Source organism: Scyliorhinus torazame, chromosome 2 (assembly GCF_047496885.1).
Source record: "Scyliorhinus torazame isolate Kashiwa2021f chromosome 2, sScyTor2.1, whole genome shotgun sequence".
Classification (NCBI taxonomy): domain Eukaryota; kingdom Metazoa; phylum Chordata; class Chondrichthyes; order Carcharhiniformes; family Scyliorhinidae; genus Scyliorhinus; species Scyliorhinus torazame.
In genome coordinates, this window is record NC_092708.1 from 330,037,418 (window position 1) to 330,064,948 (window position 27,531).

The 27,531-nt window shown below is 43.9% G+C and overlaps 1 protein-coding gene across 12 annotated transcripts in view; it reads left to right on the plus strand.

Moving 5' to 3' along the window:
• Nucleotides 1-27,531, plus strand: part of vcpkmt (valosin containing protein lysine (K) methyltransferase) — a 173,845-nt gene that overhangs the window by 4,140 nt on the left and 142,174 nt on the right. For 2 of the 12 annotated variants that reach the window (XM_072489801.1, XM_072489803.1), the window contains exons 3-4: nucleotides 2,516-2,588; nucleotides 5,017-5,136. In XM_072489801.1, coding sequence (XP_072345902.1) covers nucleotides 2,516-2,588; nucleotides 5,017-5,136 — 193 coding nt within the window. Of the gene's footprint in view, nucleotides 1-2,515; nucleotides 2,589-5,016; nucleotides 5,137-6,938; nucleotides 10,199-27,531 lie in introns of those variants that run through there. The other 10 variants (XM_072489807.1, XM_072489808.1, XM_072489802.1 and 7 more) reach the window with 10 other exon arrangements.

The window sequence follows — 27,531 nt, forward strand, 5'->3', positions numbered from 1 at the left end:
GGGAAGAGGGGAAGCCATCACTAATTGGAAACCATTACAGGAATTAGCCTGTCAAGATATTTCACAGATCTTTTAATTGTTCATCTGTGAAGGTACAGAAATACATCTATTTCCTCCATCATTACCATGAATAACTTCCATTAACCCCTGTTCTCATTTTCAATGCAGTATCTCCTAGATGAGCAATTAATCTCTCCTTTAGTACTAAACTGTGAGACCTTTCTACTGACACCAGATGGCATTGAGAGCTTTAGTTTCAGGAAGGGGAATTTTATAGGCGGTTCTTCAATCCTTATCAGTTAATCAAGATGAGAGCAAGCTGTACCACAGTGGAACTTGAACCCAAATAAGAATTTTGTTTTTCTTCAGTAGTTATTATTCCACTCTGCATTCATCTGAAAATGAATTTGGTTTTCATTATGTGGATTCTGAAGGAGGAATAAAGCATGAGTGTTAATGATTGCAATACCCGATCACTGCAATCAATGAACAAAAGCGAATTTTGAAACTTGTAAAGGAAACTGGTCAAAAGTTATTTCCCCTAATGTTTTGTACATGACTATATGATTCATGGAACACAGTTTGGATTTATTGGTTTCAGATGCTGGTCCAAGAGTCAGATTTAAAAGACCATCACCTTGTTAATGGTTTTCTATTTATATAGTGTGTGAAGAATAAATGTGGTCCAGCAAAGATAAATAATATATCTACGTACAGTCTTTTGGTCATGTCCTTTACCACGTAGTAAACTCTCTCACATTTCATGTCTGATCAGGCAATCCAAATTTTTATTTTGCTCAATAAGTTTTATTGAGAAATGGGCAGTAGAGGTTTGGGGGAAGAATTAAGTTGTAAATATTAACACCTTGTGCCCTTTCGTTGTGAAGTACTTTGTGACATTAAATCATTTTTGAAATGCAGTCACTGTTGCCATGGGACATATAGCAGCTTACATAGATGAAGATCCCACCAACAGCAAATTAAATAAATGTAGGTTTTGGTGGTTGTGTTCAGAACAAAGCCTGATACAAAAGTGAGGATATAACTGCAGATGTAAATGTAACCATTCGGCACTCAGCAAAGTGGTGACTATTCACCACCCACCCCACCGCCCCCCCCAGCATTGCTCATAAAGATGACATTCCATGAACTATTATCTTAAACGGCTCTGCAGGGGTGTAATTTAATGATTCATTTGCAAGATAGGCTATGCTGGTAATGCTATCTTCAATAGTGCAGATCATGTAATCAAGTCCTAAAATTGGGCTTGAAATGAGTGCTGCCAACTGAGCAAAGCTAATACAGAATGTATTAAATTGTGCTTTGATTCTATTGGTAACCAGCCTCTGGTGGGTTTTCTGACCCGCCAAGGTGAGCACCAGCAAAGATCCTGCTGTAAATTCACACTGGTGTGAAACTGATTTCTGGGACTCCCATCATATTCTGCCACCATGTCAGTCATTGAACCCACTGGTGGGGGTTGGGAGAATTCCACCCTTGGTGTCTAAATTTGACTAATTCGGTAAATTGAAGATGACCTGTGTTGGACTTGTATACATATTGAACTGGGTAGGGGAGCGGTGGTGAGTGGCGAATAGCCACCACTTTGCAGAGTGCCTAATGGTTGCTTACGTTTACATCTGCAGTTATATTCTCACTTATGTATCAGGCAAAAGTGATCGTATAGCTGTGGTATTTGGTGGGCATGCCAATCTTGGGTTAACAGATTTGGAAATGTTCATGCACTCTGGATTCCTGTGCTTTCAAAACATGGCATTGCTGTCTCTCCTAATGTTACAAAATAACCACAGCGTGAGCACAAATCTATATCCATGTAAACAGATAATATAAGTTATAGTTTGATGTGTAACTTTAGTCTTGCCAGCTGTGGTTCACACTTCCTGATTTACACGCAACAATGTAATCAAAAATGCTAATTGAATGTTGGCCTTTATTTCAAGGAAGTTAGAATACAGAAGTGAGGAAATGATGCTATAGTTGTACAGAGCTTTGGTCAGACCCCATCTGAAATACTGTTCAGTCTTGGTCATAGAACCTTAAAGAAACTGGCTTATTGAGGGTCGTGCAGTGCAGATTCCCCAAAATGATACCAGGAATTATAGCATTAAATTAAGAGGACAGGTTGCATAAATTGCTTTGTATCCCTTTTTAGGTTTGATATAGAGAAACTATATCCTTTGAAACAATCCAGAGCAAGCAGGTATAAGTTTAACATGAGAGCAATGCTATTTTGGACTGAAATCAAGAAGCATTTCTGCACACAGGGTTGTGAACATCTGGAACTTGCCCATTGAAGAGACTGAATACCAGATTAGTTGAAATTGTCAATGAGTAATTTTTGCTCTGCAGTATCTAAGAATATTGATTAAAAGAGAATAGATGAAGTTGAGGTACAGATCACCAACAGAGTCGAGGGGCCAAATGATCTGTCCTTTTTCTATGATAGTGTAACATAATTGTACCCTTAATGTTTCTGAATTGTGGTATTTTTCAGGGGTGAAAGTGTGAAACACCTTCCACCTGAGCCAGACTACATTCTTGTGGCAGACTGTATTTACTACGAGCAGGTGTGTACAGCTGAGATTTTAACGGGTAGCTTCCTGAACTAATATATACTTGTAAAGTTGTTCCTGAACTTTATTTTAAATTCAGCATGTAATTGAAGTTAAAATATTTTTACAGAAAAATCAAATTGTCTTTTCCTCACCAGGTATAAAGACTAGCTGATGGCTAGATTCCTGTACATGTAATTAATTTGGTGTTTATACAGGATAAATATATCCGTGGATTTTGTAAGAAATTTAAACATAATCTTCAATTGGGTATTGATCAATCATCAACATCAAATTGAATGTAAGCATGCATTAACTCCATTTGTTGCTACATTTAAAGTATAAAAGAGATGTAGATACTTGCTGCAATTTGAGACCATTTAGTCCATTGTGTTCTCTGATTCTCCCAGCAACCCTAAACTAAACTCATTGTCCTGTACTCTATTTCTAAAATTCCACCTTTAAACTGTTTGTACATATTTACAGTATTTAGATATGTCCTAACATTGGTTTAGATGATGGTTACAAATCATTTGAGTTTATATTATATCATTTATAGTATTTAAAAAGTCTTCATAAGAATTAAATGCAGCATGATTGTACATAATGTCCACCTGTATAGCTGCTGAAGGTTCAGATATACTGTATAAAGAAAAGTGGATCAGACAGCATCTGTAGAGAAAGGAAGGTAGGGTTAATGTTTCAGGCCAGTGACATTTTGTCAGAGCACTTTTTCAAAGATGTTGCCTGACCTGTTGAGTATTTCCAGTATTTTGTGGCAATTCCAGATTTCTACATCTGCAGTATTTCACTTCATGTTATACTTTACTCCTTGGACTGACGATGATCTGAACAAAATGTTTGAATCCTTGAGTTGGCTGGTATTTCTAAAAAGTTCAGTTTACACTCTGCTTATTACAACTGCTGCTACACTTGTAAGGAATATTTTTAACCCAACACAATTTAAATGCTCATTTTAATTTCTTCATTCCCAATCTGCCAGTTCTAAAATTAGAACGGTCATTATTTTTATATAATCTAACTTGATTTATTTTTTCAAACTTAACTCTTCCCCTACCAGCCTTTTTGAAGATGAGCTCTCAAAATGAAATTTCATTGGTTGAAAATTAACTGCAAACATTTTTTTGCTAATTGAAAGATCACACGGTGGACATTGAGTTGGCCAATGATCAATGCATAAAGCATCTCCAATGGGTAGAACTGACAAATTATATTTATTGGCATACAAAATAATGTGCTGAGATATGGAATTTTGTGACATGCTAAGCATTAAGATTACAGTATCAGCGTTTCCCTGTTGCTGTATGGAACAGAGCCAACTGTTTTTAAGATGACAATTTCTTATGGTGAGAGGCTGTACAGTATTGAACTTCAAAGGAATTTTGGTATCCTTGTTCATGAATCACTGAAAGCTAACCTGCAGGTACAGGAAGGAATTAAGAAGGCAAATGGTTTGTTGGCCTTTATTACAGGAGGATTTATGTATAGGAGTAAAGATGTCTTGCTGCAGTTCTATAGAACATTAGTGAGATTGCACCTGGAGTTATTGTGTGCAGTTTTGATCTACTTAGCTAAGGCAAAATATACTTGCCTTGAAGTTCACTAGATCAATTCCTGGGATGAAGGAATTGACCTTTGAGGAAAGGTAAAATAGACTACGCCTTTATTATCTGGAGTTTAGAAGAGTGAGAGGTAATCTCATTCAAACATACAAAATGTTGACAGGGGTAGACAGGGTAGATGCAGGAAAGATGTTTCCCTTGCTGGGGAGCCCCACCTAGAACCAAGGGACACAATCTCAGAATAAGGGGCAGGCCATTTAGGACTGAGATGAGAAGGAATTTCTTCACTCCGATAGTGGTGAATCTTTGGAATTATCTGCCCCAGAGGATGTAGAAGCTCAGTCATTATGTTCAAGACTCTGATCAATAAATTTCTACATATTAAAAATGTCCAGGGATATGGGGATAGTGCAGGAAAATGGTATTGAGGTAGAATGGTGGAGTGGGCTTGAAGGGCTGAATGCCTACTCCTATTTCTTATGTTTTTCTAATCATTAGTCCTCACTACTATTATTAAAACATGTAATTGGCTGATTATTTAAGCTTGAGAAGAACATCTCGAGCTGTTTTGTATTTTGTTTACCACTGACATTTTAAAAGTAAATTAGTGATTTTAATTTCACATCAAATTACCTTTTGTGTTTCCATATGCATTTCTTGTTTGAAGCCTGTAGATTTTCTGGTTTATGTATTTAAATTCCTACTTAATATTTTGTATGTTTAACCATTTTATTGTAGGAAACCATAAATTGTACTGTGAATTCAACTTGCATTATATAAATGTATATAATAAATTTGAAATGAAATCATTGTCATGTTCAATATGAATGTGTTGTTTCAACAATATACTGGTCATGCAGTCTTTAGAGCCCTTGCTGTGGACTATGAAGGAGCTTGCAGGAACCAATAGCTGCATCTTGTGTTGCTATGAAGAGAGGACAATGGGAAATAATCCTAAAATAGAGATTCGTTTTTTTGAGGTATGTTTTTCATTAAACCACTTGCCACATATTTTGTATTGGATTAACTCTAGCTCCATGGTATTAATGTTTAGTTTGATTAAGAATGAGATATTGATAAACTGAAACTAGTTGCACACCATATTAATTAAAATCTGCTTTCATACAGTAGTATACTGAAAGGTGTTTTCTTAATCTCCAATCTAATTAGAACTAGGATTTTGAGATGAAAGGCCAGAAATTGGTTATGCACTTTATTAGCTGTTGCGTAACAAAATGAATTTTCTTCAAACCTGAGGAACTTAGTCGGAATACAGTCAAATGTACGTTGCTAATGTTATGTAGCTCCAACTTGATCCAATGATTCCAACTCGAGAGCAGACCGTGCCCTTAGTTAGTTTGCAGTTGGAATATTGTAGGCAGTTTTGCATGATCATAGAGAGAATATAAAAGCAAGGGAAAAGATGAAATGTAGATTCACTGGAATCTTAACAACTGTAAGATTATAGTTATAAAGTCAGGCTTGAGTAATGGTTCAATCCAGTGCATTTCGCGCTCCTCCACCTCACTCCCAAACCCGTGATGGTGTTTTGTCCTCCCCTTTCACCCACCAGCCTCCATATTCAACAAATCATCCTCCAACATTTTTGCCAGCTCCAGAGTGATGTCAGCACAAACCCATTTTCCCCTTTCAGTATTCCATCGGGATTGTTCCCTCTGACAGCTCCTCAGTCGCCCTAACATCCCCTCCTTTTCCTACAGCACCTTTCCATGCTTGCACAGACAATGCAAACCTGTCCTTCTCCTCTTCCCTTCTCACCATCTAAGGTCCCAAATACTACTTTCAAGTGAAAGTTATTTACTTTGTAGTCGTACTTTCAATTCAGTTACCTGTATCTGCTGTTCACGACTTGATCTCCACATTGGGGAGACCAAATGTAGACTGGGAGTCGCTTTATAGAACACCTTCATTCAGCTGCAAACATCAGCCTGAGCTTCCTGCTACTTGTCATTTTAATTCTCCACCTTGCTCCCACTCTAACCTTTTCTGTCTAGGGCCTGGTATAGTGTTCCATTGAGGCTCATGTCAATATATGTTTGAGGAACAAAGCCTCATCTTTTGTAATTTTTCAAATAATCTTTATTGTCACAAGTAGGCTTACATTAACACTGCAATGAAGTTACTGTGAAAAGCCCCTAGCGCCGCATTCCAGCACCTGTTCGGGTGCACAGGGAGAATTCAGAATGTCCAATTCACCTAACAGTACATCTTTCGGGACTTGTGGGTGGAAACCGAAGCATCCGGAGGAAACCCACGCAGACCCGGGGAAAATGTGCAGACTCCGCACAGACAGTGGTCCAAGCCGGGAATCGAACCTGGGACCCTGGCACTGAAGCAACAGTGCTAACCACTGCTATCTTGCCGCCCTATAGCTGTTCTATAGCCGTTCAGGGCAAGTGGTGTGCCTCTGTGGTGTATTGTCATCTAAAATCTAAGGCAGCAGTATTTATGTATGGGTGATTTTGAGTTTTTTGTGTAATTTCAGTTAACCTTTCCTTATTGCTTAGCATGGATTTAATATTGATTTTATGTATTTTCAAAAGGAAAATGTATTTGTCAATTAAGAGTTGACCGTGACCTATTGCTGCTAGCATTAGTGTGCTGTCTGGATACAAGGATATGCGGAGGATAAATTTTAGTAACTTCTTTACTTAGCTTAACTGTAAAAAGATGAAATTAGATTTATGGTAAATATTTTAAGCCTCTGATGTATTTGATTCATTGATTGCAATTTTTGCAATGTTAACTTGTTTTATATCAGCTTTTGCAGTCTGATTTTGATATAGAAGAAATTCCAGTAGACAGGCATGATGAGGAATACAGAAGTGAAGACATTCATATTTTGCACATAAAGAGAAAAATACATCATTAAGGCTTCTTTACCTTGAAATGAAAACTTCCACATGTTTATTTTCAGATGCCCCCACAAAAGAATTCAACCTTGATGTAAGATGGGGTCAGTTTATTAGTTTTATTATATAAATATAATTTTTATAGCCCATGAAGTGATATCCAGTCTTGTGGATATCAGCTATTTTCTTTTATAGAATGTTTTAACACTGTTACTTTTCCGATGTCCCAAATGTTGTCTTTTTTGGCATTTATTCTTGGGCAGTAATGCACGTGGTATGATTTATGTTACAGATTTCTTTGAACCTGTATTTTATTTGTGCAATAACTATAAATATCAGATACTGTAGGAGAGAGATGACTGGCTTACTCCAGCACCTGTTTCTCTTTATACAAAGGTATTCCGCATCTGATTTCTGCTTCATTAACAGCCTGAGCTTTGTTATCCTGGTTTGTGATATTCAACCCAGCGAGTCTGCACTGACCCTCTGAAAGAGCACCCCCACCCAGGGCCAATCTCCCGCCCTTTCCCCGTAACCGTATGTGTTTTAGACTGTGGGAGGAAACCCATGCCGACACAAGGAAAATGTACAAACTCCACACCCGACAGTCACCCAAGGCTGGAATTGAACCCACGCCCATGGCACTGTGAGGCAGCAGTGCTAACCACCGTGCTGCCACAACACCATTTTTTGATATTGGGTTCATCATCTGCTGAATTCAAATATGAAGATTATGGAATGTTCAGATTGCTGGTACTTTTCTACACCATTTTCTTTTCCATTCTAAATGCAAAATAAGTGTTGGTTGGTTTTAAGTGCTTTTTAATTCAGTGGCTTTCAAGTGTGAGTAATCTTTTTGAAATGTTAGTGTTCACAGTATATATTTGTGCATCATGATTACACAAATTTATGTTGCACTTTTGAGCTATTACCTTTGAGATTAAGGTATTATTTAAATAGTTGTTTCACCTCTGAACCTGAATCTTAGGAAAATAATGATGTGATTGACTCTTGTGGTTGATGGTGAAATTTGAATTCAGTAAAAAATCTGGATTGAAACGTCTAATGATGACCACAAGGAACCCTGGATTCAGATCCACAGCAATGTGGTTGAGCCTTAAATGCCCTCTGAAATAAGACCATAAGACATAGGAGCGGAAGTAAGGCCATTCGGCCCATCGAGTCCACTCCACCATTCAATCATGGCTGATTTCAACTCCATTTACCCGCTCTCTCTCCATAGCCCTTAATTCCTCGAGAAATCAAGAATTTATCAACTTCTGTCTTAAAGACACTCAACGTTCCGGGCCTCCACTGCCCTCTGTGGCAATGAATTCCACAGACCCACCACTCTCTGGCTGAAGAAATTTCTCCTAATGGCCTAACAAGCCACACAGTTCAAAAGCAATTAGGGGTGAGCAATGAATGCAGGTATTGCCAGCAGTGCTCACATCCCGTGAAATAAGGTGCTACACCTTGTCATCTATCTCTCTGAGAAATGGACAACAAACAAGACTTTTGAGCTGAATGCATTCGAAATGTGGGACATATTGGAGGATGCATCAAATATCCTACACAGACTACTGAGGAAGTGCTGGAAATGGCTGGGGGAAAGAGGAAATTGATGTAGAACATCAAAGAGAAAGATACAATATCTTGGTCAGATTAGAGCAGACAGTAGAGTTAATTGGGAAAGATTAATGAAAAACAGGCGAGGGAAGCAGAGGAGAAAATGGATGACTAACATAATGAACTGAATTCAGTTGATCTCTGTGGAATGTGCAAGGGAAGCATAGGACAGATGGATATGGAGCTCTATGACCGCCAAACCTCTGGGAATATGATGACACCAACAAATGATAGGCCGCCTCCTTCTGTGCTGCAATGAATAAAATAATTATTTTAAATTTACTAAACTTATGCAATCCTAGTTATTTCTTATTTTGTCACACTTGATGCGTATTAGTAATTTCTGCACAGTTAACACATTTGTATACAAGGACAACCATTTTTTAAAACATTTATTTCCAATTAAGGGGCAAATTAGTGTGGCCAATCCACCTAACCTGCACGTCTTTGGGTTGTGGGGTGAGACCCACGCAGACACGGGGAGAATGTGTAAACTCCACACAGGCAGTGATCGAACCTGGATCCTCGGCGCCGTGAGGTAGCAGTGCTAACCACTGTGTCGCCGTACTGCCCTCAACCAGACATTTGTAAAGGGAGTTAATTTTTCATGCTGACTCTTGGTCATTTTAAATTCTATATCAGATGTGTACATGTTTTTGAAATACAAAAGGCTGCAGTAGCTGATCATTTTGGAGATGCTGCATACATTTGTTGGATGGACATTGTCCTAGGGGAAAGAAAATAAAGTGTACCTGATATTTAATAGCAGACAAGAATTTAAACTTGAGGGTGAACATTAAGCTCCAGTCCATATTTGACTATCTAGTGGGCGTTCAAACAAAATTGTCATAAATAATTATTTGTTAACTGACCAATTTTTCAGTTTAATTTACTAACCGTTAAATATTGTAAAAGAATTTGCAGAAGCCAAGAATGATTGGGCTGGGTTGGCTGGACAGCAGGTTTGTGATGCAGAGCGAGGCCAACAGCGTGGGTTCAATTCCCAGACCAGCTGAGGTTATTCACGAAGGGCTCACCTTCTGCACCTTGCCCTTCATCTGAGGTGTGGTGACCCTCAGGTTAAATCACCCACCACCAGTCAGCTCTCCCCACTCCAAGGGGAAAGCAGTTTATGGTCATCTGGGACTATAGTGACTTTAACTTTACCTTGTGTCCACACAGCAATTTTAACTTGAATATTTTAAATGTGTATAATGAATTATTACCTTTTAATGCAAATTATCAGATGTTTAAGATTCATTATGAAAACATTTATGGTTTTGTCTGAAGATACACAGGTTGCAGTTACTGTAATGGAGTTGTCCAATATTTTTCACTGCTGTTACCCGAGTGCTGGTTGGAGTTAAACATCTGGCTGAAACAATTCATCGACTTTTGCATTTGTTTTATCGGGCTTATTTCTGTCAGGTTGGATGTGTCAACAATACAACTTTATTTAGAGATGATCTGATTTGTGCATTATAAGTTATCAATGTTTAAATCTTAATTTATTCCATGCATTAAATGATTTAAACTGAAATGGATGTTGGTGTATCATTTTTTTGTCCCATTTTGTTATAGAATCAAAACCATATGGCTTTGGTTCAGTGTTCACAGCTTAAATGACTTATTGGGAATTATATTGCAAACAATTTGTTCATAAGGCTGGATGTTTTCACCATATGATCTGAGATTTGTAGTTAGGTACAAAATTTAAGAGCAGCATGGTGGCACAGTGGTTAGCACTGCCACCTCATGGATCGGGGTTCGATCCCTGCCCCGGGTCACTGTCCGTGTGGAGTTTGCATAAATTCCCCGTGTCAGTGTGGGTCCCACCCCCCACAACCCAAAAAATGTGCAGGGTAGGTGGATTGGCCATGTTAAATTGCCGCTTAATTTGGAGGGGGGGGGGTGCGGTGGGAATGGGTGCTCTAAATTTATTATTTTTTAAAATTTAAATGTACTAAATTTAAATGAAAAATATGGTGGATTTTGGATGAGAAATCCCAAACAATTTTCAATTTGTAAAACCGAGAAAAGGATACTTCACCCCAGGAGTGATGTCTCTAACCAATCGGTATCTTTTAAGTTAAAACAAACTTAATTAAACACAGAAGTAACAATATTAACATCAAAGAAATAGCTTTACAAATAACAGTTCTTAAATAAAAGGAAAAACTTGAACTTATTATCTACACCTACCACTATATTCCAATTAAGCAACACAATACACTTCAAATCTAACAATCAGGGTTACTTGTCTTATCTGTGCCAGCATTTGGGGAGAGAGAGACCCTTTCAGGAACAATCTAATAATCCTTCTGTCTTGTCAGATTCAAACCCTACGGCAAAAATGTTGTTGAACATATTATCTTCTAGCAGACTACAAAACAACTGATGTACCTGGCTCCTCCCATTAATTACATCTTAATGGGATACAGTTGTCCCATGATGCGCTTAGATAGGACTAAAGACCATTCTCTCATAAATTATCTACACCCCAGGGAACCTCCTTTTATATAAAAACACATTGTTTGCAACATTTTGACATTTATGGTGCTATGCCAGTACCAAACTCAATGTCTCCTTGATGGTTGAATACTTCTTTTGATGAATATTTTGTTTTCTGGAAAAAATAACCAATCAGTCTTTCTGTACCTTCATCATCTAACAGTACAGCACCAGTCACTGGCACAACTGGCCACCTTGAATTGCCTGTCATAATTTGGTATTGCCAAAATTGGTGCAGTGGTTAACACAGTTTTCAGATTGTCAAATGCCTCCTCACATTCTGACGTCCAATGACATTTCCAGTTCTTTTTCAAAAAGTTCAGTCCGTGGAGCAGCCATACTGCTGAAATTTGGCACAGGTTTTCTGCAGAAACTACTTATGCCCAGAAATCTCAACTTCTCTTGTTGATGACATTAGAAACCTCCAACAGCGTTCATTTTCGCATTCTGTGGGGCCATCTGAACATGTCCAACAGTATGGCCTAAGAATGTGACTTGGACTTTTGTAAACTCCCTTTTAGCTAAGTTTACCATCAAGCCAGCCTCCTGTAGTCGATTGAACCAGTCCTTTAAATGTTCCAAATACTCCTTCCACACTTGACTGAACCACCAGATCATCTATGTACAATGCACAATTCTTTAACCCAGAAATTACCTTGTTAATCTTTAGAATGTGCTGCCACATTCTTCATTCCAAACAGCATAATTATAAACTGGGACAGAAATTTGTTATAATATCCAAAACTCCCTTTGCCCGTTCTGGTAAAGGTACTTGCCAGTATCCTGTAAGTAAGTCAATTTTGGTAATAAAGCTTGGGTTTCCCACCTTTTCAATACAATAGTCCAAACGAGGAATAGAATACGAATCTGACTTTGTTCCTGCACTGATTTTGCTATAGATAACACACAATTGCTGCGTTCCATCTGGTTTCGATACCATCACAATAGGTGAGCTCCAATTGCTGCAACTCACTACTTCAGCATGCTTTCAATCTCCTTTTGAACCAGTGCCAACTTGAGTGGATTCAGCCTATATGGATATTGCTTAATTGGATAGACTCCTACATCTATATCATGTATAACCACTTTTAGACTTCCTAATTTGTTCACACATATAGCGCTATGGGACTATAATAACTCTTCCAGGTCACTCTGGTTTTCCTCCAGAAGGCAACTCCGTAATATGTCCATTTTTTTTTTTTTTTAATACTGCCTCATTGACCAATCTAATTTGAGGAATGTCAAATTCGAAATCATTGGATTTCTCTTTCTAAATAATAACTACCATCATATCCTCCTTTTTTCCTTCCCTAGCAAAATACCTTTTAACATGACACACTGTGAGCTTTCCTTCTATCTGGTGTGGTTATCAAACAGTTCACCTCACTCAAATTCCTTTCGATTTGATAAGATGCATTAAATCTTGCTTTTAATAGTTCACCTACCAAAGGTTAGCACTGCTGCCTCACAGCACCTAGGTCCCAGGTTTCATCCCGGCTTTGGGTCACTGTCCATGTGGAGTTTGCACATTCCGTGTTTGCATGGGTTTCGCCCCCACAATCCAAAGATGTGCAGGCTAGGTTTCCGCTTAATTGGAAAAAAATGAATTGGGTACTCTAAATTTTTTTAAAAATAGTTCACCTACCACTAGTCATAATACTAATACTTTCTCTCCCCACTAACAAAACTACGAATTTTTGATTTCTTATCAGTCTTTCTTTCATCACACGCTGTGGCAATTTAAAATGCTTTCTAGCCAACTTGCCAGCCCTGGTTAATCTTGCCCTAAAGTTTGCCACATCGTCGCAACAATATAGTCTCCGAACACTGACCCACCCACCAATTTCTCCTTAAATTGATTCAGTGATCCTATTATTCCCTGACCACAAAATCAATTTAATTGATTTGTTAACTGCATCCCTAATTGCAAATAGTACAAATGGAATTCCTTTATCCCAATCCTCTGGATAATCCTGACTATAGGCCCTCAACATTATCTTTAAACTTTGATGCCATCTTTCTAATGCTCCCTGTGAGTCTGGATGATATGCAGTTGCTTTAAGTTGCTTTACTCCTAAGTTGAATAACTTTGACATAAAATTGGATCCCTGATATGATTCAATTTCTTTTAGTAGTCCCTATCTGGTAAAATAAATTAGTTAACTCCTCCACAACCCTATTACCTGTAATGGTTTGTAATGGAATGGTCTTGAAAAATCTAGCAGACTGATCCATTATGGTCAACATATACTTTTTGTCTTCGGAAGTGATCACACACAATAAATTAGGATCTAACAAAGGTTCCTCAAATACCGGAATGGGTATTAAGGGAGGAGGTTTGATTACTGCATGAGGCTTTCCTATTACCAGATATGTGTGACATCATAGAATCCCCACAGTGCATAAGGAGGCCATTCACTAAGGAAACCCACACAGACACGAGGAGAACGTGCAAACTCCACAAAGGCAGTCACCCATGGTTGGCATCGAACTCGGGTCCCTGACACTGTGAGGCAGCAGTGCTTGCCACTGTGCCACCGTGCCTCCACATGTACAGCAAAATTCAATTATATCCTTATGCAATCCTTACTTTCCTTACTCCTAAATTACATCCAACTGGAATCTCAGACACGGCCCGCAAAATCCCTGTCTATAACCTACCAATAATGCAACTTAATGGACTTCTGCCCATTTCTCATCTGCCTGAATATATAAAGGTCTCCACTTCCTTATTATTACATTATTTCAAATGTGATAACACTCCGGTATCTGTGTATGCTTTCTGATACAACTGCTTTATCTCTGAATCCTTCGGTTGTAATTCTACCAACTTTCCTGAACTAAAGACACCACCTCGTCCTCCACCTGCTCTGGTTCTTCATCAACCATCTGGTCAAAGATTTCTTCTGATAATTGATCCTTGGTGTCCCTGGGCGGGATTCTCTGACCCTGAGGTTAAGTGTTGATGCCGTCGTAAACGGCGTCGCGTTTTATGACGGCGTCAACAGGCCACTAGGAGCAGCGTTCCTGCACCGCACAGGGGGCCAGCACGGCACTGGAGCGACTCACGCAGTTCCAGCTGCCGATACCGGCGTCAGAATGGGCACCGCCGGTCTGCGCATGCATGCTACGGCAGGCGCAAGTTCGCGCATGCGAGCTAAGGCCGGCGTGAAATTGCACATGCGCATGGGTTAACTCCTCCGCGCTGACCCTGACGCAACATGCCGGAGAGCTACAGGGGCCCGGCGCGGAGGTACTTAGGCCCCCACCAGGATAAGCTGGCCCGTCGATCGGTAGACCCCGATTGCGGGCCAGGCCACCATGGAAGCCCCCCGTGCGGTCGGATCTCCCCTCCACCCCCCAACCACCACCATGCCGCCTCCCACAGCATGAACGCCGAGGTCCCGCTGGGTAGGACAACACGTGTTCGGCACCGGCGGGACTCGGCCTAACTCGGGGGGGGGGGGGGGGGGGGGCACACGGCCCATCGCGCATGGAGAATCGCCAGGAGGGCGGCGTAGTGTGGCCTCCGACCCGCATCGCCGTCAATGGCGCCAATTCTCTGGTCACCGGAGAATCGGCGGACCGGCCCTGGGTTGGAGAATCCCGCTCCCTATCTTTATTCCTTGATTTCTCCTCCTCCTGTCTTGTCACCACCCAATCTAGAAACACCCCAGTACATGATCCAGTTATATCATTACATAAGTTAAACTATAGTCCTGAAAAGGGTAATTTCTCTATTACTCCTACCATCAACATCACTACTTTTCACGGAACACTCTAACCTTACCTTACATAATAGATTACTCCTCTACTCACTAATAATCCCACATATTACCACCCTTTCTGGCAGTACCTCTTCTGAACTACATATCTCTTTATCTTTTACCATTGAAGACTGACTTGCTTCGATATCTTTTAAGATGTTTGCCTCCTTACCTGCGCCACTTGTACACATGAGTAAACCCTACCCTCACAAATAAAATCTTTAGAAAGATCTGACACCTGTTTATTAACCAACTTCTGAACAGGTTGTACACACTTTTGCACCTCTTCAGTGCAATAATGATTTTATTTTTCCACTTTAATAAACCCCACTGGCTTATCCTGTTTTAAAGAGTCTATCTTCCCAAGACTTTTGTTAAGCCATCAGTTCTGCAATTTTGTTCCCAGGACTTTTGTTAAGCCATCAGTTCTGCAATTTTGTATGTCCAACCTTATTACAATGAAAACATTTACATTTTCTTATCTCTCTTCCGCCCTCGTAAGTTTCATTTTTAACCTGAGGCAAAATCTCTTTAATATCTCCAGCTAGACCTCCTTTGCTTTGGCCACCTGTGGATTTCACATTTCCCCAGCTGCTATCCTTCACAGGCTGAAATTGATGTCGAAAACCAATTGATTTCTGAACTAATTCAAAACGATCTGCCATTTCTGCTTTAGAAAGTGAAATATTAGAATATTGCTGAAATGAGAGACATGTTACTGATGCTTTCCATCTTGCATTCATCAGGCCAAATACAAGAATGCCAAATTTCAAACGATCACAGCAATTTATGCTATAGGAGAAAAGGGTGATGATTGAATCTCTCAATTTTCCTGATCAGTGCAAAATGAAAAGCTTTAGCAACATGCCTCACTTTCCATTTTAAGCATTTAGTACATTGCAAAGAACTTCTAGGTAACATTTAGCACAACCAATTATAAGGTGAAACCCTATCTGCTCCTGATGAGTTGAAGCTCTGTCTATCCTTTAACAGAGTGCATTTTTCTGACTTCCGGTGGCGGCTATGAAGAAGTACGTCGCACATTTGGTGGCTCCTGCTCGGGTCGGAATTTTGGACCTTTTTCCCCGATTTTTTACCGGACTTGATTTGAACAATCGATGACAGAGGCAATTGGGTACTGGTTTCCCAAATCGGTGCATGGAGAGGAGGACTAGAAGTGCTCGCAAAGGCAGAAACAGACGGACAGAGAAGGCTTGGGCTGAAGCTGCAGCGGGAGACAGCATGGCGGATGACCGGACCTCTGGCTTGGCGACCCAGCGGTCAATGGTGCAGCTGATGCAATTTATCCAGGAGGGCTTCGCCAAGCAGAAGCGGGACTGCTTGGACCTGATTAAAGAGTCAATTGCACAGCTGGAGCTTAGATAGGATGCCCAAGATCAGGCGATCCAGAATGTAGAGAAGGCGCTGGCTGACCAGGAGGAACATCTGTTGCCCTTTTTGCACCGGAGGCGCCAATAATGTTGCCCTTTTTAATACTGAGTGGGATACTATCCCACCACCGTCACCAAGAGAATGTTGCCAATTAATAATGATGATATTGCTTTTCAGAGTCGCCAGGTATCAAATGATACCACCACAAGGTTCAACCGGATATTGATCAAAGACCCGACAACCAAACAGTTAGTTCAAGTTCAATAATGGTTTATTTACACACAAGATTAACTCACACATGCAACATAAAACACTACAAGCTAAATTATACCTGTACTTAAACAACCTGTACTTAAATTCAGGCACCCAGCTTTGGCAGAGGAACAAGGCCTTTGTTCGGAATTGGAGTGGCTGGGTCTGGAGAAGTAACTTCGGTTCTGCTGGGCTCATCCGCCTGGTAGCGATCGTTGATCTTGAACTTGCTTCTGGTCGTGGTGCTGCAATTGGCTTCAGGTATAGGCAGAATGCCGGTGTGCCAGGGCCAAAAGAGAACAAACACATGGCAGTGTCTCTCTTTATCCTTTGGGGTTTCGCGCTCTTTTGGGCGGTCCTTCGCTTTGGACCCAGTAATTGGGCAGGCTTCGATTACTGCCTTCGATTTGAGCCAATAAAGGGGCAGGTGCCTTGATGGCTGGACTTGTGCTGAGCGGTCATTGACCTTGGCTGTTTGGGATTCCTGGGTGAAGGGAGTGGTGCCAATGTGTCTGGAATTGTATCTGATACCCGAGTACCAGTCCTTTGTCCTGGGGAAATGGGCCATTAGAATGCAAATCGACTAGGGGTTTCGATACTGTCTGGTTCTCTGTTCACAAATATACATTTAGGCTCTGAGTTTGCCTGAATCCTGTATTGGCCATATTTCCCTTGAGTCTTTGCGAGTATCCATGTTTCCTTTGTAAGTGGCCATCCCAAGTGGCTACAGTCCATCCTCTTGATCCTAAACGCGAAGCGTGGTGGATCACAATACTGATCCTTCATCTGTTCTTTGGTGTGCCGGGTATCCTTGGTCAAGGACAGGTTCTATACTACTCTGTCCTATGTATTGGAGCATTTACCTAAGTTTTTAATACATCACACATTTATAAATTCTAAGGGGGCACTATAACATTTCATCATTCATTTAACTTCTTTACACAAGGGGAACCTCTAACTGTCCTTACCTAAACTACACTTATGCTGCTAGCTAATAACCAAAAAGAACTTATATTACAGTACAAAAATTTTAAACAATAGCAGCATCACATTCCTACTTAACTTATTACATTTACCGAAACGCAAACTTTATTTATCAGAAAAGGGTTCAAAAAGAGTGTGCGGTCTGTTAAAGTCCAACAAAGGGGCTCGGAGTGTATATATTGGGGAGCGGGAGGCTCTCCTTCACCATTTTCGAAGTCTAAGTGTCTGAACGATACTGCAGAGTATTGCAATAACTAATAGGGTTTCTACCGTGTATGTGAGGGAATGCCATTTTACGATGTTTTTGCACCATGTCGGGGTGTCAGTGTTTATTTTCATGTGAGGTGCGGTGAGCGGGCTAGGGGTCTCATATTGTATGGTCATGTTTGGGGCCAGTGTGATGTGGGTTACAGGGGCCGTCAACGCGCGCAACTGTAGTGATCCAACGATGATCATAATGGAGGTCATCAGTTCTGTCTTCATCTTGTCTTTTGTTCCTTGTATCCTCATATCTTCCTGGGGGTGCAAGCATAATATCTGTTATTACCTTTGTTTAATATCTCGTTTGTCTGTTTCTCCTTAATATCAATTTCCCATTAGAATTGTCACCATGTGTGACTCCCTCATTTTTTTTTAAACCAACCATTTTGGAGACAAGACATCCGAAAAGAACATTCTGTGAATGTGCAAGGAATTCTTGCAGTGTGTGGTCAATGCGTTGAGTGGGAGGACACTTTCTCACCATAACGGGAGTCATCACCATCTCCCGGTTGCCAAACTCGTGTCTGGCGTTTTCGTGCCGTGGCCCTGTGGACCGTCGTGGGATCCAAATCGTCGTTCCATATCAATCGACAAGAGTTATCCCGGTGCCAATGGGGAATTCTTTGGTAAGAAGGGGTGGTAGCTGCAAAGGGCAAATTTCTATCATCGGGCGGTGGCTGTGGCGGTGGACTCTGGTTGTGGCAATGAAAGTGGGTATGAGGGGCCAAACATATCTTGGTTGGGGTTCCTGGGGCTGGAGCGACTGGGCCCTGGGCGGTTGTGCCATTGGTCGTTGATTTCAAGTAAGGCTGGAGCGCTGTCGCAAGCGTCCGAATCAAGTTCAAGGTGGAAAGTCGTTCCTGGGGGCGGGGACAAGGTTGGGTCTGTGGACATGCTGTCCTGGCTGGGGGAGGGTCGGACTAGGTTGTCAGTGGGCAGGGCGTAATCGTCTGCTATTGCCAGGGAGACGTGGTGTGAGTGGCTGCACTGGGTTCCATAAACCTTAAGTTGGTTGATATGAAACCATCCTGACTTTCCATCAGGATACGTTATTTTATATACCGAGGGGCTTACTTTATCTGAAATCGAGTAGGGTCCTGCAAAATTAGGGGAGAGGAATGAACTGGGGTTATATAGGGAAACCATCACCTGCTGGCTGACTGTATACTCTACTGGGTGCACTGTTTTATCAAAGCAGGCCTTACTCTGCTTTTTCCGAGTGCCTAGTCGGACAGCTGCATCGAGCTGGGCTGCCTTAACATTTCCCATTACCTGTTGGACTGCTTTTTCATGGGTGAGGGCGGTGACTGTGGGGCTGGCCAAATCAATTCCTAATAAATGTTCAGTTCCTTTCATGGGTCATCCGGCCATAAGGGTGTGGGGGGTGAAACCTGTGGAACTTGATACCGTGTTCCTTTTTTAAAAAAAATAATTTTTATTGAGTTTTCACAAAATGTAAAAGGAACACAATAGAATTAAATACAGAACAAAATAAAACAACCCCCCGTGCCCCACTCCCCCTATACATAAATAATAAATGATCACCCCGAATTAACACATAGCAAATATATACACCCCCTCAGATCCCCCAGTGTAAACAAACAAAAATAATGTAGAACCCCCCACCCCCCCGGGTTGCTGCTGCTGCTGACCATTGTCTACCATTCTACCAGGAAGTCCAAGAACGGTTGCCACCGCCTGAAAAACCCTTGCACCGATCCCCTTAAGGCAAATTTCACCCTCTCCAATTTAATAAACCCCGCCATATCGTTGATCCAGGATTCCACACTTGGGGGCTTCGCATCCTTCCACTGAAGAAGAATCCTTCGCCGGGCTACCAGGGACGCAAAGGCCAGAATACCGGCCTCTTTCGCCTCCTGCACTCCCGGCTCCCCTGCAACTCCAAATATTGCGAGCCCCCAGCCCGGTTTGACCCTGAATCCTACCACCCTCGACACCGTCCTCGCTATGCCCTTCCAAAATTCCTCCAGCACTGGGCACGCCCAGAACATATGGGTGTGGTTTGCTGGGCTCCCTGAGCACCTAACACACCTGTCCTCACCCCCAAAAAACCGGCTCATCCTTGTCCCGGTCATGTGTGCCCTGTGCAGCACCTTAAACTGTATGACGCTGAACCTCGCGCACGAAGAGGAAGAGTTCACTCTCCCAAGAGCATCTGCCCATGTTCCCTCCTTGATCTCCTCCCCAGCTCCTCCTCCCACTTACCTTTCAACTCTACCACCGAGGCCTCCTTCTCCTCCTGCATCACCTGGTAAGTTGCCGAGATCTTCCCCTCTCCAACCCCCCCCCCAACCGCCCCCCACGAGAGCACCTTGTCCTTTACTGTGCGTGGCAGCAGCCGCTGGAATTCCAGCACTTGCCGCCTGGCAAACTCCCTTACCTGTAAATATCTAAAGGTGTTCCCCGGGGGGGAGCCCATACTTCTCCTCCAGCTCACCCAAGCTCGCGAACTTCCCATCCACAAACAGGTCCCCCAACCTTCTTATCCCTGCCCTGTGCCACCCCGAAAACCCTCCATCTATTCTCCCTGGGACAAACCGGTGGTTCACCCGTATTGGGGTCCACACCGAGGCCCCCACTTCCCCCTGTGCCCCCTCCACTGCCCCCAGATTTTGAGGGTAGCCGCCACTGGGCTCATGATATATCTCATTGGAGGGAGCGGCAGCGGCGCCGTTGCCAGCGCCTCCAGACTCGAACCCTCACAAGACGCCGTCTCCAGCCTCTTCCATGCAGCCCCCTCCCCCTCCATCACCCACTTGCGCACCATCGCCGCATTGGCGGCCCAGTAGTACCCACAGAGGTTGGGCAGTGCCAGCCCCCCCATCCCTACTCCGCTCCAGGAACACCCTTCTCACCCTCGGAGTCCCTCGCGCCCACACAAACCCCGTTATGCTCCTGTTGACCCGCCTAAAGAAGGCCTTCGGGATAAGAATGGGGAGGCACTTGAACAGGAACAAACACCTTGGGAGCACCGTCATCTTAACTGACTGCACCCTACCCGCCAGGGACAGCGGCAACGCATCCCACCTCTTAAACTCCTCCTCCATTTGCTCCACTAACCTCGTAAAATTAAGTCTATGCAGGGCCCCCCAGCTCCTGGCCACCTGGACCCCCAAATACGTGAAGCTCCTCTCCGCCCTTTTTAGTGGGAGCTCGCCAGTCCCCCTCTCCGGGTCCCCTGGGTGAACCACGAACAACTCTCTCTTCCCCATGTTGAGCTTGTACCCTGAGAAATCCCCAAACTCCCTGAGGATCCTCATTACCTCCGGCATTCCCCCCACCAGGCCGCCACATATAGCAGCAAGCCGTCCGCATAGAGCGACACTCTATGCTCCTCCCCACCCCGCACCAACCCCCTCCAGTTCCTCGACTCCCTCAGTGCCATAGCCAGGGGTTCAATCGCCAGTGCGAAGAGCAGGGGGGACAGGGGACACCCCTGCCTCGTCCCTCGATGCAACCGGAAGTACTCAGACCTCCTCTTGTTCGTGGCCACACTCGCCATCGGGACCTCGTACAACAGCCTAACCCACCTGACAAACCCCTCCCCAAACCCAAACCTCTTCAGCACCTCCCACAAGTACCCCCACTCTACCCTATCAAAGGCCTTCTCAGCGTCCATCGCCACCACTATCTCCGCCTCCCCCTCCCTCGCCGGCATCATAATAACGTTCAGGAGCCTCCGCACATTCACGTTCAACTGCCTCCCCTTCACGAACCACGTCTGGTCTTCCTGGATGATCTGTGGCACACAATCCTCAATTCTCGTGGCTAAGACCTTCGCCGCCACCTTGGCATCTACATTTAACAACGAAATCGGCCTGTAGGACCCACACTGCAGGGGACCCTTGTCCCGCTTCAGGATCAAGGAGGTCAGTGCCCGGGACATCGTCGGGGGCAAAGCCCCCCCCCTCCCTTGCCTCATTGAGGCAACCAGCAACGGGCCCAACAAGTCCACATATTTTTTATAGAATTCGACCAGGAAACCGCCCGGCCACGGTGCCTTCCCCGCCTGCGTGTTCCCTATCCCTTTGGCCAGCTCCTCCAGCCCAATCGGGGCCCCTAATCCCGCCACCAGTCCCTCCTCCACCTTCGGAAACCTCAATTGGTCCAGAAAGCGGCCCATCCCTCCCTCCTCCAATGGGGGCTCGGACCGATACAGTTTGTCATAAAAGTCCCTGAAGACCCCATTGATGCCAACCCCACTCCGCACCACACCTCCTCCCCTATCCTTAACTCCCCCGATCTCCCTAGCTGCGTCCCGCTTCCGAAGCTGATGCGCCAGCATCCGACTTGCCTTTTCCCCATATTCATAAATCGCCCCTTGGGCCTTCCTCCACTGCGCCTCCGCCTTCCTGATGGTCAACAGGTCGAATTCGGCCTGGAGGCTACGCCTTTCCCTCAACAGTCCCTCCTCAGGCACCTCCGCATACCTCCTGTCTACCCTCACCATCTCCCCCACCAGCCACTCCCTCTCCCTCTGCTTTCTCCTCTCCTTGTGGGCCCTTATGGACATCAGCTCTCCCCTAACCACCGCCTTCAATGCCTCCCAGACCATCCCCACTCGGACCTCCCCGTTATCGTTGGCCTCCAGGTATCTCTCTATGCTTCCTCGGACCCGCTCACTCACCTCCTCATCCGCCAACAGCCCCACCTCCAAGCGCCACAACAGGCGCTGGTCCCTCTCCTCCCCCAGCTCTAGGTCTACCCAATGCGGAGCGTGATCCGAAATGGCTATCGCCGAGTACTCGGTATCCTCTACTCTGATACCGTGTTCCTAATAAACATAAGTGCAAATGGGAGAACTGTGTCCCATGTAGTGTTGTGCTGTCGCACCATTTTCCTGATAGTCGTTTTTAGGGTTCTGTTCATACGCTGGATTGTGGGTGATAGACAATATGGAATTTTTGTTTTATCCCCAAAATCGTCAAAACGTTCTGCATCACTCTATAAAATGCGAACCTTGGTCCGATTTAATGCTGCGGGGGAGTCCCCAGTGTGTAAATATTTGCTGTGTTAAAATCTTGGTTGTTGCCTTAGCCGTGTTTGTCCTGGAGGGAAATGCTTCCACCCATTTTGTGAAGGTGTCGATCACCACCAACACATTTAAAACCATTTCTGCGGGGGGTGGGGGGGGGGGGTCCAATATAATCTAGCTGTAAATTCGTCCAAGGGCCATTAACAGGCAGGTGTGTCTTAACTGACCTTTTCTGGAGTATCGGTCTGGGTTATTTTGAGCGCAAATTAAACAATTTTCAATATAATGTGTGACGTCTGCTTTTAAATCGGGCCACCAGCACAAAGGTCTTAAGTGGGCAATGGTGGTTTCTATCCCCTGATATCCGTGTCCATCATGAAATTGACAAATAATCTGGTTCCTGTCCTGGGTGGGGACCACATAAATTCCATTCTTTAATACAATTCTGTCCTGTACTGTGAGTGTGTCCTTGAATTTGTCATAGGGGGCTAGAAAGTTACCATTTAAAATTTGCTGAAGAGTGTCGTCTGCTTTTTGGGCCTGTGCTAAATCTTGGATATTCGTCTGTGAGACCTGGACTGTGTGTACTGGGGCACTCTCGGGGGGGTTGCCAAAAGTGACCGTGTTGTGACCCTGCCTTTGCTAGGGCGTCTGCTTTTACGTTACCGGGTGGGGAGGAACAATGATGGCTTCTGACTTTTATTATGCCATATTTGCGGTCTTTAGCTGTTTCCAGAATGTGCTTCAGTAATGGCGTTGAGGGTAGGCGTTTACCGTTGGCGGATATGAATCCTCTAGATTCCCACAGAGGCAGGAATTCCGTCAAACTGTTACAGACATATAAACTGTCCGAATATATATCTGCGGGGGTCGGGAAAGAATCTGGGTGCTGCACTATGTATGCGATGGCTGCTAACTCGGCTGCCTGCGATCCTAAATGTCCTGGTAATTTTAGCGATATCTCCTCTAATGCGCATCCCTGCGCGTCTTCCACATATATACCACATCCTGTAATCCGTTTTCCATTATGAATGGTGGAGGAGCCATCTACATAAATTTTTTAAGATTTATCCGTGGGCTGGGTTCTCTGTGGTCTGATGCCTGCTTTTGTGGGTAGCGATTTAGGAATAAAGAGACCCATGTTGTGCCTGGCTGCGATGATTTCACACTCATGTGGGGTTCCTTCATACTGCAAATTATCTGCTAAAAATGTGTGTGTCTTTGTCCTTTTTACTGTGATGTCCCTTCCTTGTAAGAGTAGGGTCCAGCGCGCTGCTCTAATCTGGCTAACTGAAATGTCCTTTAACCTACCATCTAACAGTAGTTGCGCTGGGGTGTGCTTAAGAGGTTAAGGGGTGACTTAATAGAGGCATACAAGATGATCAGAGGATTGGATAGGGTGGACAGTGAGAGCCTTTTCCCTCGGATGGTGATGGCTGGCACGAGGGGACATAGCTTTAAATTGAGGGGAGATAGACATAGGATAGATGTCAGAGGTAGGTTCTTTACTCAAAGAGTAGTAAGGGCGTGGAATGCCCCGCCTGCAACAGTAGTGGACAACATTAAGGGCATTTAAATGGTCATTGGATAAACATATGGATGATAATGGAATAGTATAGATGGGCTTTAGATTGGTTTCACAGGTCGGCGCAACATTGAGGGCCGAAGGGCCTGTACTGCGCTGTAATGTTCTATGTTCTGTATTCTATGCTTGGTTAAAATTGTTACGGGGCTGAGGCCTGTGATGTATGCAAAGTTCTGAACAGCCCAAAAAACTGCGAGCAAGCGCCTTACGCAGGCTGAAAATCCTTGCTCCACTGGGTCCAAAACTCGTGAGGCATAGGCTACGAGTCCTAAACGATCGTGCCTTTCTTGGAGTAGTACAGCCAATAGGGTTCAGTCGGTGGTCGCTACTTCTACGGCGTATGGGGAGTGTGGGTCTGGTACCTGCAAAGCGGGGGCTGTACCTAGAGCGCGTTGTAATGCACCAATGGTATACGTATGCTGTGGAAGCCATTCCCAAGGGACGTTCTTTTTTAGGAGCTCGAAACGTGGGGCTGCCTTGGTGGCGAAACCGTCTATATGGTTCCTACAGTAACCAACCAGTCCTAAAAATGACCGGAGTGCAGTGACATTATGGGGCAAGGGCAATTTAACAATCGAATCAATCCGTTTTTTCCGTGCGTGATGACTGTGCCTAAATAAAGACCTTTTAGGATTTGGGCCTTTTTCGGGTTGCCTTTACATCCAATTGAGTGTAGGAGACCTAATAGTTCGGAAAGAAGCGAAATGTGCTCTTCCTTGGTATCAGTTTGTAGGAGCAAGTCGTCCACATACTGAATGAGGCATTCGGGTCGAGGAAATTTGGATATCCATTTGCCAATTGTCGGTGGAAAATGGAGGGGGAGGTGTGGAAACCTTGCGGAAGGCATGTCCACGTATATTGCCGTCCTTGGAACATGAAGGCGAATTTGTATTGACAATTCTTATCTAATGGAATGGACCAGAAGCCATTGCTAATGTCCAGTACCGTAAAATACCTTGACTGTAGTCCCTGCTTTAGCATTGTCTCAGGACTCGTGGCAACGATGGGGGCTGCTAATGGAGTTACTTTATTGTGTTCTCTGTAATCGATGGTCAGTCTCCATGAACCGTCTGGTTTCCTTACGGGCCAAATTGTGGCATTGTTTGTTGAGGCTACTGGCCGAATTACAACTTGGTCTAGCAAACATTGAATCACTTTTGCAATTTCTCCCTCGGCTTGCTATGGGAAGCCGTATTGTTTCTGGGGCTTGGGATCGGGACTTGTAATGGCGACTGTTCCCGGAATTTTTCCACAATCGTGCTTATGCTGGGCGAAGGATACTTTGTGTTTCCATAGGACCTCTCTAATCGTCCTATCTGTACTAATGGCTTGCGGATCAAACCAATAGTCGCCTACTGAGCAGATTCTGTGTTCGTAGTCTCCTACTGTGAGTGTGGCGGGGGCTCTCGCTGTACTAACCATTTTCCAAACACACTTATTCACGGGGTCAAAGGAAAGGTTGCGTGAACTCATGAAGTTGATCCCTAAAATGTGTTCGTGGTGAATCTACTAAAACAACGGGGTGCTTGGTATTAACGTTTCCGATTTGAATATCTATGGGGGCCGTAATATATCCCTGCTAGATATGTCCTGTAAATCCGCTAAGGGTGATAGTGTCTGTAGTGGGCCAGTTGTCTCGGTGAAACATTGTGGAGGAGTTTAAAGTGGTGCGGGACCCTCCTGTGTCCCAAAGGAACTCTACGGGGTGTCCCCGGACTGTGCCTGTGACTGCTGGTCTACCTGACTTGTACTGTGTATAGGCCTGGCATTGTTCCTATGTGGGCCGTTCGCTTGCTGATTCCGTTGCTGGTTCGGGGGAGCATTGCATTCGTGGGCGTAATGTCCCTTTTGTCCACAATTATAGCATCCCTGTGCTCTGTGGTGCTGTCCGTCATGTCTACCTTTGTTTACCCATGCGGGGTCCTGATGTGGCCTTACTGGATTCATATTTGCTTCTGCCTTCTGCTCTGCCTTTTTATGTCGGGATTGTTCCCAAGCTCTAGAAAGTCTCTACAAAACCCACACTTCGTTAGGTGTGGCTTCTGAGGGGTTATAATTCGCACAGGCTTTTTGACCTGCTTCTGTGGCGTGGGAGGCTAAAATACGGGTCCATTTGATTGTGTTTTCAACATTTAAGTGTGCGCAGACTAAATCTCCATGGTAGATGCATATGCAGTTGGATGCTCTCCCTTCTTTTGTCTGCAGCGATTTAGACCTTCTAAGGGAACTCCTCTGTTATAACCAATTGCATCTAAAATAGCTGTCTTCATCTAATGGAGGCTTCCTCCTCCTACATTCTGTGGATCGGGTAGTGCTGAACTAACGGATGGGTCAAGGCTCGTCACTATAAGCTTCACTTCCTCCGGTTCGTCCAGACTGTACATAACTGTCTGTTGTCTTACTCGCTCAAAAAAATGGTGTGGGTCTGCTGTGGGTTGGAGTGGTTCAATTTTGGTGCAGGCATCTCTCAATTGTGTGATGGATAATGGGGTGGTGTACACAAAATCGGGTTCATCGTAAATCGGTGACTTGCGCTGCATGGTGACTGGAATCATGGGGTTGTGTGCTGCCCGTGCAGTCGGTGGTGCGGGTGCTTTCCTTTTCGGGGCCTGGGGGGCTCTATTGTGATTTTCGGTGTCTTCTACGTATCTATAGGCAGTTTCATTGAGTTCCTGCCAATCGGGGCCATCTTCTAGGTCTAAATTTGGTCCAAAGGTGTATCTGAAACCATTTTGCACTGAGAGCAGTGACTGTAACCTTGAAATTTGCTGCCTGCATTTGGCGTGGTCTACTGAACTCTGCCTTTGTTCCGTTGTGAAACTGTGGAGTGCTCGTAAAGCTGCCTTCAAGTCTGTGCATTGCTTCTTTAACTACCTGTTGTTCCGTCTCTTCTCTTACCATGACTGCACGTTGTGTATCTTGGTAGGCCTTATCATATTGTGCCTGAAAGCTGCTTAGGTGGACTAAACAAGATTGGTGTGCCCGTTTGACATCAACCATCTCCTTGTCTTTAGCTGCTCTCGGAGTTGCTCATCAACCTTTTCACACTCGCTAACTTTTCCCTCTTTCTCTACAAGCCGTCTGCGGAACGTCCTCACGACCTCCTCTGTGCCTAGCAAATTGTG